This window comes from Portunus trituberculatus, chromosome 19 (assembly GCF_017591435.1).
Source record: "Portunus trituberculatus isolate SZX2019 chromosome 19, ASM1759143v1, whole genome shotgun sequence".
Taxonomy (NCBI): Eukaryota; Metazoa; Arthropoda; class Malacostraca; order Decapoda; family Portunidae; genus Portunus; species Portunus trituberculatus.
Genome location: NC_059273.1, coordinates 14330590 through 14346460, shown reverse-complemented (window position 1 = coordinate 14346460; position 15871 = coordinate 14330590). Strand labels below are relative to the sequence as shown.

Sequence of the window (15871 nt, the reverse complement as noted above, 5' to 3'; positions counted from 1 at the left end):
TCGTTCCGGGATCGTATAAAGTCAGACCAAAGTATCTCCTTGGTGCTCTCTGCTGTGGCTACCACTGGCTTACCACTTTAACTGCTGATGATTTATCGGTGATAACTATTTTTTTTATCGGTGATAACTATTTTGAGAGAGAGAGAGAGAGAGAGAGAGAGAGAGAGAGAGAGAGAGAGAGAGAGAGAGTAATCAATGCCTAGTATTTCTGGATGGTATTAATTAAGATCAATGAAACCATTATTTTGGGGCGAACTTTTACGTGAACAAATATGTACAGCAATCTTGTTTGCAACCAAAGAATTGAAGAAAGGTACACATGAAAGCCTCAGGACTGAACAGGAGTGGAATTTCTATTGACCTTGGACTGCTGAGGCCAACTCCAAACCAATCATTACTCAAAATAACTGTTATCTTAAAAAAAAATAATAAGTAAATCATTGAAGCTGCTTCTCACAGGAGTAAAGTCAGAGACCAAGCAAAGCTACCCTTCAAAACTCAATAATTAAAATGCTACTTCACAATGCAATGGAGTGCATACATTCACTCTTCCCCCGCAGCGCAACCTACAAAAATTAACAAAACTCTCCTTCAAGTGTCATCATTTTACTCTGCTGAAGGATGTAACTTATCAAACCTCTAGCAAAATAATATCGTGGAGGCAACACTGACTATAAGAATAACAATAATAATAATAATAATAATAATAATAATAATAATAATAATAATAATAATAATAATCAACAATTACAAAATACAGCATTCAAAGAGCACAATGACAAATGATCATGAATGACTAATATTGATACGTATTGCAATGTCATATCACCAGGAACTACATAGACAGGTAAGTGAACAGTAAGGCCTTGAGAAACTGCCCCACTATGAAGCAACACCAGAGTGAGACCATGTGCCTCTCACTGGACTGGACAAGACATGGCAACTGTAACAGAAGACAGAATGGTTGGCTGATCAGGACCATCTGCATCCCTCCCTTGCACCCACACAAGATTGGCAATAAAAGGCTTTGGTAATTAAAGAACATAATTAAAAAATATAAAGATAATGATAATAATAATAAAAATAAGTGAATAAATAATCACTGCAACATCACCTACTACTTGTACTCTCTGTGGAAGACTGGGCTCAAACACATAACATCTGTCAAAAGAAACAAGAGTACAAAGACACACTTCTTGGTAACACTTAATGATAGTGACCAACATAAAATAAAGACGGAAACAGCCGCACTTTCCCTTGAACATGCAAGAATTTTCTGAAAAGGTTACAAGAACTCTTGTGACACTGCATTCATTCCCTTCTGCTCTGATTCCTGTTACTTGTCTTACACTCACTCACTCCATGCCTTCACACACATCTCATCACCAATAACAGCACCACCACACCACTCGTCACTTTCTTACTGTAGTGGGATCCCCCTAAGTCGGACCTCTGTGAGTCAGAAACAACTGCTAGTATGGCTGTCTATAGTCAGAACTATATGGTATGGCCAGCTATTAATATACAAGGATAGACAACAAATTGTAAGTGGAGTTACTGCATTGTCTTCTGCATCTAAGTGAGCTAAGTAAATATTTAGGTAATTTACATATAACAGAAGATAAAAGTACAACTGTATTTGCTCATAATCCACAACCTTTGTATTCAAGAGGAAAAAAATGTAGGTACACCATTAAAGCACTGACAACATCAAAGGCTTTCTTCAAGAGCTTTGCTCCCATGTGTGGTCAATTACAGTTAAGTTGGAATTGCAGATGTCAGATTGTCTTCAGATGCATGAAGTCCGACATTGGGGTGAGTTCCCAGATTGCCTCACTGTGTTCATGTAGTACACTTGCCCCAAATAGTGATGTCACTAAGTCCTTCAAACTTCATGTCTACAGCTCAAACAGAAATCAATATATAAACTAATGAACTGCTTTCCATTTAGGAGTTTCACAATAATCAAGAAGAACTGGGGCCATGATGGATGATGGTAGTTACCACAAACATCTTTTTTTTTTTTTTTTTTTTTGTATAAAGTGACATCACTACTTTGGACAACTGAATATTCATCACTTTGACATGATAACTTTGTCTCGCTATTTCAAATATATTTACAGAATGCAGAGATATGCATGAAAAGCTGTTTGCTACAATTCAAGGATGAAGCAACTTATCACCACTTGACATTCATTCATTATATGCAGGACAACTCTTTAAGAGTCTACTGCTGTTGAAATTATTCAATCTTCAAGCCACATACATTGCAGTAACCAGGAAGCCAGGGCCCATATTGTGAAATGCTTTGTTCTCTCATCAGGACTATTTTCAAAGGACACAGATGATTAGCTGGGCTTTCATGGGTGTTTTCCCCTTTGATGATGAAGAAAGCTTATTAAACTATCACTAAATCATGAAAACAACTTTGAAAGCCCCACTATCTTCCACTACAGCATGTTAAAAGTAGTCAAGATAAGATCAATGCAGTCCTGGAGTTAATATTGTCTTGAGAACAATAGCATCTTTGTGCTGATAAAATTATGGAGAACACTGAACCTTACTCACATGGTACTTTGACATCATAAATAATATCCATCTGCAAAATTATTTACAAAAGAACAAAATAAATAGGTATGTATAACTCTGCATGTAATATACACAATTCTATGATTCACAGATTAATCATCTGAACTATCTATGACCTACTTAAGTTAGGTTAAGTTAGGATAGGTGAGGTAACTTACTCTAACCTAACCCAACCTGAACTCTATGATTTAGTTACCTGCAGGTCCCACTAAAGTAATACAATCTAGCAGTTCTTAAAGTATAATTAATGGACAGATGCAAGTCTCTAGATGCTGTAAATTTTTGAAGTCACAGTAACCTGGAGACCAAGTTGTAAAGTTATTATATCTTTTACATTTAATATATGAGGTTGTACAGTAAAGAAAAACCAATGAGTCATAATTCAAGTTAGACATACTAGTAGTAGTATTCATCAACACTGGTTCTTGTTACCAGTTCAGCTACACACAATTCTTAGCTTCTATTAAAGTGGTAACATGACATTTTACTGGTATATACTATGCATGATAACTAATAGTGGCCTGGAGTTCACATAGCTACTTTACTGAGGAGATTCAAGAACACATCACATCTGCCAGTATTTTGTTGCTTAACCATTCATCTGATGCTATGAATCTGGTACAGTGATTCACTTCCATTAATTCTGCATAAAATACTCCGACTCCATCATTCTGATTTTACTAATGTACACATATAATGAAAGGTAACATCAGCAGCGACAACTGGTTTATACATAAGCAGTGGATAACATGTACTGTGTGTATGTGTGTTGCTGCCTCACTATCTTCCTTGTTCTTTGGCCCCTTCCTTATGCTACACACCAACCCTTCTTATCACAGAATGTAACCTGTGCTCCATTGTTTACCCTCAAACCGTCATGGCTTCTCCTCAACCTTAATAAAATGTTACAGTGAAAGTCTTAAAATATTGTTATGAAAGACACCGCTGACAGCAAAAGTTGTGAATACAAGGAAAAAAATCTGAATACATTCAAATATCCTAGTGGAAAACTTCAAAATAATGCCTCGGAAGGTTAATCAATTCTCTTTACTTTCTAATTAGCCGAGAAATGAGTAATAGCTAAAGTTAAAGGCATATTAAAGGTCATTTACAAAGGATATTCAGTGTGCTTTACAAAAACTGAAGGAAAACTATTATTATTGAAAATGTATCAACACTTTTCCCTCACTACAAATATTGACAAATACAAAGGTGACGAAGAAAACGATACCAAGGACATGATCATTTTTACCAATCACTCATGATTAATAATTCAAAATACATCAGGAATTATATTTTCTGTGTGAGTACACTTATATACTTTTTGTGAACTTAGAGCACAAAATGGTAACTTGCTATCGTACACCAAATTAGCATCAAGTTAGACAGTTCTTTTGCTGCTAAAAATTAATAAACTAATGACAGATGAGTATTTATTTACCTACTTATTCATTCTCTCTCTAAACTGAGTATTGACATAATCTCTCTCTCTCTCTCTCTCTCCCACAAAAGAAAACTGAAAGCATACTGAACACTCTGCATGTTCCAGCATTGTCTGTCAGCGGCGATCAATACATCTGGCTGGTGGATCACTTCTTTGAACTTCCTTTAGCCTCATGGAATTAGTCTTGGTTTTTGAGGGTGGTGTGAGGACAGTCAGACTCTTGATACTACCGCCCTTGCTGTCTCCTCGCAGACTTAGCTCCTTTGCACCTCTGATATGTGACAAACAGGAGAATGTAGTAAATAAAATTCTAAGTGTTATTACTACTACTATCACTATTACTACTACTACTGCTATTACTATTACTACTTCTAATAATAATGATAACTTTCCAACATGACATGAACTGAGACATCTATCACAGAAATATGCAGTTCTCACTATTGAATGATTGGTGTTTTGTATACATATAGTGACTTACATGTGTTTAGTCAGATCCTCAATGTCTACCAGCATAGAGTCCTGCTCCATGTGGAGGTCATCTCTCTCCATAAGGAATGTAACAAGGTCTTCATTCAAACCTGAAAACAAGGGAAATTCGAACTACTTAACACTTTAAAGCATTTTTCTAACAAGGTCCTCCCAACACAGATACACACACACACACACACACACAAACACACACACACACATACTGAACTGGATGGAATACACTGAATATTAAGACTAATTATTATATGGACAAAAAAGGATTAAAATTTTGTGGAACAAAACTGGTATACACTCACTTTCAATCTGTGTGTGAAGATCATTGACAATAACTTGTAGCTGTGCCACGTTCATGTCTGTCAAGATCTGGCGGCTGATCCTCCTCTTGCTATCCGGGAATGGAACGCCAATCTGTCGGGAAATTGAAAATGAATTGTTGGCAACTGCAGTAAATGATGGATTAGTACTCCTGAGAAAGGTTAGTGAGAATGAGAGATACAGAGGCATGGGCTGGATAAGGTCATGTTCAGACGATAGGCAACCGAGTTACAAATAATGTATATAAATCCAAGTGAGAAAACAATGCATAGAAGTTAGAAGTAAAAGCGTCAGGTATTATTCATAATTCATTTTCAGGAGTGTTTAAAGTAGATGTCTCAAAGCAATATTACAGTTACAGTTGGCACTAGTCAGACCTCATCTGGATTATGCTATGCTGTTCTGATCCACATAATATAGGATGGTTTCAATAAAAAAGGACAATGACTAAATGGATACAGGGGATGAGGAGTATTCCTTACAAAAGAAAAGATACAGGTTAAGAAGGGACCTGATGGAGGTCTTTAATGCTATTGGGAATATATCAAGAGTAACATGTGCAAAATTCTCAGAATCAGAAATTAGAATAGAAGGAATAATCAGTTCAAGTGTGAGAAAGTTAGTATCAAAAGAAGGATAGGAATGAATTCATTCTCAAATAGTGGTAAATGAATGGAACGGGCTCAGTAATCAAAATGTTGGTGCCGAGTTAATAAGGAGCTTTAAAAGAAAATTAGACAAATTATTGGTGGAGATAATAGGTGAAAACAGGTATGCTTCATACACATGTAGGCCTGGTGAACTCTTGCAGCTCTCTCTCTCCAGTGTTTAAGGAGAGAGTTGACAAAAGAATAAAACAATTCAGGTATACAGGATGGAATACAAACACAGGAATAGATACAGACTAACCTACCATCATAATACCACAGGTTATAAGTCACAGGACAAAGCAAATTAGTCTATTACCTAAAATGCATTATTACTACTCACAACTTTTACTGTCTGAGTACACTTCTGAAGCTCCATACCTTGTTAAAACTTGCTCTCACAACTTCAGCTATGGGACTTTTCTTCCTGCTTTGCTTTTCAATCTCCATCTGCATCCGAGCCATTTCCTTCGCCTGGGCCAATGCCAAGCGAGCTTCCTGCTGTAGCTGTGCCTGACGAGCAAAGAAGTTTTCCTCTCGTAAGTCAGCTTCAGATTGAGAGGAACTGTTCCTGCCACTGTGAGGCGTAGAACACTGGAGAAAGGGAAGATGTTATAAGAGACTGAAGATCACCAGTTAAAGGAGGGAAGTTGATGAGACTGGAAGCTTTTGAACCCACAATGCCTAGTAGTGGTGTCTCAATATGTCATTACTTCATGGAAAGTCTCCAGGAGTGGTCAGCTTTAAGGAGGAAAACTACCTTGCTGTTTGCAGAGGTGGTAGATACTTGCTCCGAGTCTACCTCTCTGTCCTGTGTGCTCTCTGTGTCTGAGCACTGACTCTCACAGTCACTTGCAGTCTCATTCATAAAGCAGATCTGCAGGTTCATGCCTGAAATGTACGAGAATGTAAGGTGGTGATCCTACCTGTTATAAATCTCCAGCAAAAGTCCTAATTATGACATTCAAAGTTATTAGTATATGATGAGGCAGCTTACTGGTCAGACTATTTAGTTACATGTCTTGTTCTCTTGCAAAACAATCATAAATAAATCTAAGAAATACTTTCATATACTGAGACATCTCCAGTTCATTCTAAGGAATAAAACAGCATCTAAATCACCAATACTCAGTCATCCAAAAAAAGTGCTACTTAAGTTCTCTTGGGGTATTTTTTCTAGAATGTAAAGTACATCCTTAAAGCATAAAATACTGCAATCTTTATGAAAAACTTTTACATTTCAGAATACAAGCCTCTCAGTTTATTGCAAGACAATTCTTAACTAATTAGCTCATCAGCTAATCTGGCATGATGTCTCAGTGCCTATTCAAGGCAACAATGTGAATGTAGTAAGGCAATGCAAAGTAGCTGCAGTGTCATTAAAATAGATCTTCGTGAGAGTTTTCAGTTTGATTTCAACCAATTTTGGGACTTTGTGAGAAGAGTTCAATAGCTTAGAGAGCTGGAAGATATATTCCTATTTTGGGTGTAGAACAAACCACTCGTACTGACCCCTGTCCATTCAGTGAGTGGCCAAGTTAGTCATGATAGGGGAACTTCTGCAGGAATCTAAATAAAAACCAGGCAAGGATTAATTACCACTCTGGAGTCGAGAGTGTAGAGAAGGTTTGCGGTGTGGCCGGTCAGTGGTCTGGTCCTCATCTAGTCCCATGGCAAGTTTGCGACGAATTTCCTCCCGGTCATTGCGACGCTGAAAAATTATAAAAAGACATCTTAAAAAATTGGAGACAACAAATGTATGTGGCCATACAACAATGGTCTCCTATTTAACTAAAGACATCACACTTAATCTTAACAAGGTGTTTGGAGATCAATCTATTTCATCTACAACCTTCAAGGAACTGTACCCTTGCAGGATGATTATAGAAAGTATCTTCAGGATGTTCATCTGCGTCCTCTATCGTAATGACACGAATGAACTTATCAACAATGTCTTCCTCCTCGTCACTCTTGCCAGCGACATAGTGCAGCCACTGCCGCTTGTTATCAATGAGCACAGGCCACTTGAGCTGCTCCAACAGTGTGGGGCGAGGTGCTCTTGTCTCAGTATCAGTTTTAGCACTGGTTCCCTCATTCCACAATAGCTTTGAAACTTTACCCGACTGGACCTTCAGAGAACTGAGGACCTGACTAGACACTTTGGCAGTTTGTTCTTTGATAGCACTCAAGTTAACTGAGGGCAGACCAAGACTGTCCTGGAGGCGAGGTGCTGAAGAGGCCGAGTGGGACCGGTCCTCACTGCCAGTGTGTTGCTGGGAAGCCATAAACTTTCCAAACATAATTTTTGTCTCATGCAGTAACAAATTAATATTTTCTAAGTCTCTCAGAGCAAAAAGTTATTCTTGGTTTATATTTCATGAACAGTCACATTGCTGCCTGTCATATAAGGCCAAATTATACATAGAAAAACATCATTGGCAATAATTTCATTGTAAGCTTTTCTAATTCAGATTAACAAAATTTAATACCAATCTCTCTCTCTCTAATACCACTGAGTGATTGATACACAATGTGTATTCTAAACTTTCACTAAAATAATGCGAAAACACTTGAAAACACAAAAAAAACTTGAGTAAACAATTAAACCATCACTGTAACCAAGAAATCACTTGAACACTCCAATCACTTTCACTGGAGCCTGTTATAAGTAGTTGAGAAAAGATACTGAAACGTTTGAGGATAAGAAAGGCTCTAGATTTCCACGTGAAGCAGTATTATAAGAAAAACACGGTCGGCAGGACACGTTCACCGCGGCCAGGCAGTGACAGTGAAGGACACAACCCACAACACCAAACACCCCTCCTCCTCTTTCTTCTTCTTCCTCTTGTGACCTCTTGCCTTTCATGTCCTTGCTCACTCTTCTATTCCTTCATTACGAGTCACGAGTGTATATGTTTCTTTACACTCTAAAGGCTATACATACATATATTTTGTTTCTTTATATATATATATATATATATATATATATATATATATATATATATATATATATATATATATATATATATATATATATATATATATATATATACATGCAATTTTTAGGTAATATTATGAAAGTACTGACAACTGTCTTTGTTTTTATAGATGTTTTCATGACTTTAGTGATACTTAACTCACAATTATGCATCCATTAGAATGAAATATATATGTAGGAACCCGGTTAATACAGTACCCAGTCTGTTTAGTCTGTAGAAAATTAATAACCTTCATGAGAAATTTAGTGAAGCATTTCAAATACAACTGTCAGGCAGACGAAACATTGTATACATACACTATTATAAAAAGGAGTTCAAGGATTTTAATTAATATGAAAATAAACTTTCTAGAGAAAAGAAAAAGTTGAGCAATGTTAGTGAGAGGGAAATGAGTAAGAAATTTCAACAAGTTCCCAGCCGACAATTTTTTCCTTTGTCACCGGCTGGCAGACTTCATACTTAATACTTAATATTCGTATGTACGTACACCGTGAAGCATGCAAGGCCCGTATTTAAAACCCTTTGTTCTCCATCGTGAGGTCACTGAGATGATTAGTCGAGTTCTCATGGCTGTTTTCTCACTGAACGTACGGGACTCTAGTTAAACTTAAAAAAGTTCATCAGAACACCTTTCAAGGACCTAATTCCCACTATAGTTTTTAGGAAGGGGCAAAGAAAAGACGCTGAAACATAACAGCAGACATTCCTAGCGGCCCTGTGCTGCGCGAGCCACAAAAGGAAATCTGGCAATCTGTCACAGTGAGAGGAGGCGTCACGTCTGGGTGGACTCGGTGAAGGCTCGCACGCCCTTTCAGTTCATGAGTCTCGAGTTCCCTCCTGTAGGTGCGCGACCACAGCAATGTATGTACAGTTGACTCCCTACTTACTTGATGAGGTTGTTTTCCTATCTAGATTTCAAACAAAAGTGACATTTTTTATCTTATGTTCATGGCAGCTGTCACAGGCTGAACTAAGCTGCCTCTGATGAGTATGAAATGTAGAGACAAGGGTCGCAGGAGTGGGAATGGGAGGCGAATATTGAGTGGTGTTGAGAAAGGTGGTGTGACTTAAGCCTGTATTCTGAAACACTTTGCTATATCACCATCACTGCTTTCCAAAAGGCTTTAGTTGAAGATACTCGTGTTTTTTAAGGATATTTTTATGGCTCTGGGGATAAATTTCTAATTTATCAAAAGAAGAAACTGTCTTGAAAACCGTGTTAGTTCTCTCTATGGCCTTGGAAGAAAAAAATTGTGTTGAGAGAGCAAGACGTTTCTGAATATGGTTATCTACACGTCATGACTTCTGGTCTATGATATTTTCCTACTATTTTTTTCTTGATTTGACATGTGGCTCTAGTAGGATAGGAAGGCTGCTTCTTCAAGTAAGGAGCCTGTTGTACTGTACATACTAGACCATCCTTACTGAAACACTTCTACGCCTCTAGTCGCAGTTGTACGAGTTTTTAGTGAGTTTCTTTAAGATGTACAAATGACAGATTAGCATTTCTGCATCATTAACAGGAGAAACACTCTTGAGAATCCGGCAAATTACCTCTGAGAACTTTAAAAATAATAGTGGTGAGAGGGCCAAGGGTTTCAAAATACGAGTGAGGAACAAATGACACATGGCTTCTCTTATTACTGACTTTTTTTCTCTCTCTCTCTCTCTCTCTTTCTTACAAATCACTTCCACAACGTTTCTGTGCCTCCTCCATATGCACGACTTAACTAAACCAACCAACATTGATTTTTTTTCCTTCACAAACAACAGTAATCAAAATGACACATTTCCCTTTCATTTTTTTAACTATTCCGCCTCTCTTTAATGATACAGTTTCTGTGGAACCGCCAGTGTAATTAAGTCGAAAAGTTTATTAAAGAGCTAAAACATATGTTGTAGGTCGATATCCATTAATTATACCTATAAACGACAGGTTTCTCATTCAGAATTTCATTACAGTTTTGAGACAAAGCAGAAGATATTGTCACACGATCTTTGACATATAACCTTTCTTCCTTTGGTCTCTTGAAAATAACAAGACGAAAATATTGCTACCCAAGCTAGCAGTTTCTCCGCCAGCTGTCATCTGACACCACCGCTGCCTCTATTATGAAGATGCCGTGGGTTTTTCTAACGGGCTTCGGTGGCGGCAAGACAAACTGGTGATTAGTGGCAAGCAGGAATATCATACGACGTAACATCCCGGCAGCCCCAGACATGATTACCCAACCATCAGACAGATTTTGAGGATTCCTTATACCTGAACTTATAGATATTTCGTCCATCTCCCCATGGCAATATAACAGTTAGCCGGTACTCTAAATCCTTCATGCATTCCCTTTCTGGTAAAGGCAGGATTTCTCTGCTTTGTGTTTCTCTCTTCCTATATATGACTTGAACTATTCAAAGGGATAGTTTAAAGAGTAAAAATACCTATCTTCCATTTCCTATAATACGTTTGCCTTATTCTTTATATACGATCTGACACTTTGCAGACATTGTTTCTTTTTTTCCTCTTTCTCTCTTCCGTTTTATTGCTCTAGTCTGAGCAACTTTCTCTTACAAAAATAACCGAGTTTGGTGAAAGTCAGTACTTAATGCTAGAAACCGAGTCGTCCCTAAAGACGCAAATCAATGTTGCTCCTTTAAATCCTCGTCACTACTTGGAGGGAAGGAATGTGAACCAGAGTGAGCGCGATTCAACTCAACACTATCTTTGGGTAAAATACATTCTGAAACACTAAAGTTACGAGGATTTTTCCAGGGCATTTTTATGATTATTTTATAGTGAAAGATGAACATTTTTTTTTTTTTTTATACCATGTGGGCTTTTCACAGGAATTTATGGGCTAAAGGGGATACTTTTTGGGTACCTCCTATCTCAAAGCCCACCCGCTAGGAAACCGTTGCCCCGAGTGAGGAAGCCCAACCTACACTCGGACCGTGGACAGGATTCGAACCCGTGCGCTTGGAGACCCCTCGGACCCCAAAGCACGCATGGTTCCACTGTACCACTGTACCTACTAAGAGAAATAGTCTTGAAAACCCGCCTACCTTTCTCTGTGGCCTTTGAAAATGGTGGTGAGTTTCAAAATATTGTCTATAGAAAGTAGAATATTCCCAAAGTGTAGGAAATACAATGCAATCAAGCAAGGCAATGGTGGGAGAAGGGCGTGGAATGGAAGCACAACACTAAACCTGTTTCACGATGTCACCAATCCTCTCAGAGCCATGCCAAGAGATGCAATGGACCCAATACACAGCCTCTCTCTCTCTCTCTCTCTCTCTCTCTCTCTCTCTCTCTCTCTCTCTCTCTCTCTCTCTCTCTCTCTCTCTCTCTTTCTCTCTTTGGAGCAGAACTTACATAATTCACGACAATGGACTTGATAGATTCGAGCGTCTCTCCTTCGTCGTAGGTGAGAGTGTAGAGATCATTCACATAGATACTCTCCACCTTGTATTGACGCTTGTATCGCGGAAACTGGGAGGAGGACAGCTTGACCTTAGCCATGGTGGGGGGCAGACTGTGCAGGGCATGACTGGCATCGCTGGACTCTTGATCCCTCACTGCTTCCAGACTGAGGAACTGGTCGTGGCGGTGAGGGCGGCGAGCATAAGGCGCCATGTTGAAGGTTGGTAGGCTGGAGAGGGAACCTAAGTCATCCTCGAGAGATGAAATGGAAGGAGTGTTCAGGATTGCCTCAGTTGTGGGAGGTTGGGTGGACATGGAGTTCTCATGCTTAATTGCTGACGCTTCTGCTGCTGCTGCCTCCGCCTCCATGTACCGCTGTTATTCTCGTTAAGTGGCCAGAGTTTTGTAACGCTGTGTTCTCTCATAAGCACTATCTTCAAAGGCCACATAGATGACTAGTCGGGCTCTCAAGATGTTCTTTCCCATTGGTGACACACACTCCTTGTTAAACTGTCCCAGGAATCACGAAGACACATAAAAACTGTAGCTTCCACAAGGCTGTAAAAAAAAAAAGTTTACTCGCGATGTGACGGCGAAACGGTCCAGTGTTCTACCGCGGTGTTACGTCACTGCACAACCCGGAGCCCCGTTTATGTACGTGTCTTTAAACAAACCTGTGTGTACAGTCATGGTCAGGGAGTGAGTAACAAAAACTCGCTTCCACTGCATTTGGCGTTTTTCTTCAATCTTAATCTCTATGATTTGATGACAGTCTTCATACAAAACTGATAACTGGTATATCATTGGTGCATCAGAAAACTTCAGATTGCAGGGAAAACAATGCAGTGGATGTGAGTGGGTTGTGTTGCTCGATCTCTGAGCGTGACTGTACCTCAGAAGAACGATGCTAAGTTTGTTTGTATTGTAAAGAACGCAATATTCTCAGTGTAGGGTGCCCGCCTTTCACTGTTCTCCTGGTGAGTGTTGCAGACAACATTAGGCAATCACGTATCGCTTATGACACACCTGAACTAATTACTCAATCAGCTTTTACATGCTTACTTATTGTTATTAATTTTCATTTATTTATTGATCTATCTTTTCTTTTCTTTAATATTATCTTCTTTTAAGGGCAAGCAGGTTTCTCCCACTTTTTTTCTTTTTAAGTATACACACACTTTATAACTTAAACGATCTTCATTTCTTTGTTTTTCTCCATTATTCAGACTTCATCAACACTTTGTTAGCACATAATGAAAACAACCACCATATTATGTTCTCCGTAGTACATCCACACTTCCAGGAAACACTCGGTAACAATGTCGCATCACCTCCAGAGGCGAGACGCCAAACACTTGAACACAGAACACGGACCGAACCATTGTGCTGAGAGGGAAGAACAACATTTTCCTCACACTGCACACATTGGGAAACTTTCATATGTCGACTTACAGATATTACGTGTGTGTGTGTGTGTGTGTGTGTGTGTGTGTGTGTGTGTGTGTGTGTATTGCCTGTTGGTATCTGTACGCACATACAATACAACATAGCACAGCACAGCACAGCATGCAGCACCTCAGACACAGTCCATACAGCACTGCTACCGCCTCGCCTACCGCTCACTGTTCACTCCACACTCTCCACGCTCAGCTGGCGGCCTCCAGCTACTCATGACGTCGCTAACTTTACGAACACGGAGATACTACATTCTGACAAGTCTACGCAATACATACATTCAACACGCCAACACTCGCCACTACAACCACGCAGCGCCCCGTGGACACTCAGGCACGGCGGCTAGCGTTGGCAGGAAGGTGGAAATGAAGCTGCGATTCAGTGCAGGTAAATAAATACTTTCTCAAGGTTCGGACAGTTTGCTGGATAGAACGATTTCCTTTTCTCCTTCACGCGTGTCCGCCGTTACCACGTGCTTCCTCTCTTTCTCTCTCTCTCTCTCTCTCTCTCTCTCTCTCTCTCTCTCTCTCTCTCTCTCTCTCTCTCATACGCTAACCATTCGTTCCTTAAATATACCATTTCGCCAAGTGTTCTTGTGATGTACAATCAATGACAGAAGTTAAGTTACAACTCTGGGAACAGTTACCCAGATACGCATATTAACACGTGCAGTGAGCCAGAGGAAGAGTGAAACGTTATAGTGCCTCGGGAGTGAAAACTAATGAAACCCTGTACATAACTTCTATTCGACGCTGCATTGAAAGGGTTAATGTGGTAGTACTCACCCTCCTCTCCTCCTCCTTGGTGGCCCGAAGATGTGCCTCGATGGTGTCCCAGTCAATCTTGGGCATCGCGGCCTCCATGGTGTACACATCGAACTCCCCTGCAGAGACAATGCAACAAGTGAATGATGGAGCCACTACTCTAAATTTTGTATAAGCTGTTGTCTTGGTTTGTCTGATGATAATGCTGAAGAGAGCAGTAAAGAATGCTACCAGTTGAGCAGTGACTAGTTAAAGTTATTTTGAGATGTTCACTTGATATCTACTACAATATTTACACATTTATTATTAAATTCTCTCTCTCTCTCTCTCTCTCTCTCTCTCTCTCTCTCTCTCTCTCTCTCTCTCTCTCTCTCTCTCTCTTAGCGAGCATCAGTTAGGAATTTTCAATAAATATGAATCAACATTGTAGATAAGCCAATGTTTAAATTTTCCAGCACAGTTTGGTACAAATCGGTATATACCTGCAGCCGGAGATTTGGAAGACGTTATAGACGGCTTGGAGGAGGCAGGACGGAGTTTGTAACGAGTTAGGCAGAGATTGGAAGACGCTTGGCACAGCTTGGAAGACACGCGGGATTGTTTTGGAAAAGAGGACGTCTTGGATGAATGGCAGAAAAAGTTTGGGTAATCGTAGGTGAGAGAAGAGTAATGACAGGGTGTGTGTGGATAGATACTGGTGGAGATGGGGCGAGGCAAGTAGGACCCGGTTGGGGGACTGCAGCTGTTGTAGTATAAAACCACGTCGCTCCTCCCACTCCCACAAGTCGCCACGCGACCACGATCATGGCTCGAAGAGATTTTCATGAGATTAAATCAAGCAACGCCGAGCCTGACCACAGCATGAGCCTGACCACAGCTGCACTCCTCCACGAGCAAGCCATGCAAGGAAAGACTATTGCTGCCTTATCAAATTTGCTCCATAACAGGCTTCGACTCTCAACGTAGAGGTGGGACGCGCAGGGCGAGGGGCACACTACGGTGGGTGTGGGAGGGGCAACAGAATATAAGGGTTTGAAGAATCCCACTTTAAAAACATCACACTGATGGTTCGCAGATAAGTGTTGAAATCGCTAATTGTGAAAAAAAAATCTGACAAAATGCTGAAGGAACTTCACAAAAAGCACTGGCCACTACCGGATCGGCCCAGAGCGTCGGCCTGGCGGTGAGGATGGCAGCGGGCCGCAGACCAGAGCGAGAATCCTGCGGGAAGCTTCCGGGCCACCGTTCCCTCAGCCTCGACGCGAACCCAGTCCTGCGCCCCGCCAACCTACGGGGACGGCACCCGCGTTGCCACTGGCAACAGGCAAACTGCAGATTTTGCTTAGTATTACCACAGCTGTGACCCGAAGCCTCCACGTGCTGTGTTTGCCGGATGTCACATTGAACACACTTGTCGCTGCCAGAGCCTTGGCAGCTGCTGGTCTCGGATAATCAATATTCCGTCTCAACAGGTTCATCACATCCTAGGAGAAGCGGCCTGGTGCCCGAGAGGCAGAGAGGCGGAGAGGCAGAGAGACGGGTCAAGCCGGGCCATCGCGTCACACCACACACTCATTCACTCCTGCAGGATGAGGAGTTGTGAGGCTGTGACGTAGTGGATAAGGTGGTGAGCGTGGAATCAGGCAGACGTCCACACGTAGGTTAGAATCACACCACACACCGCTTTGAAAATATGTATGCCATTTGTCGAGTGGTTTAAAATTACCTACATATCACCATGATACTCAGGT

At 40.4% G+C, this 15871-nt stretch overlaps 1 protein-coding gene across 3 annotated transcripts in view; it reads right to left on the bottom strand.

Moving 5' to 3' along the window:
* Positions 1-243: 243 nt before the first annotated feature.
* Positions 244-15871, bottom strand: part of LOC123506193 (schwannomin-interacting protein 1-like) — a 43882-nt gene continuing 28254 nt past the window's right edge. For 2 of the 3 annotated variants that reach the window (XM_045258108.1, XM_045258109.1), the window contains 7 exons: positions 14142-14239; positions 7087-7198; positions 6248-6378; positions 5869-6081; positions 4822-4933; positions 4515-4614; positions 244-4304 (listed from right to left, as the gene is read on the bottom strand). In XM_045258108.1, the coding sequence (XP_045114043.1) occupies positions 4148-4304; positions 4515-4614; positions 4822-4933; positions 5869-6081; positions 6248-6378; positions 7087-7198; positions 14142-14239 (923 nt within the window). In that variant the 3' untranslated portion in view covers positions 244-4147. The remainder of the gene's footprint in view (positions 4305-4514; positions 4615-4821; positions 4934-5868; positions 6082-6247; positions 6379-7086; positions 7199-14141; positions 14240-15871) is intronic. The other variant, XM_045258110.1, reaches the window with a different exon arrangement.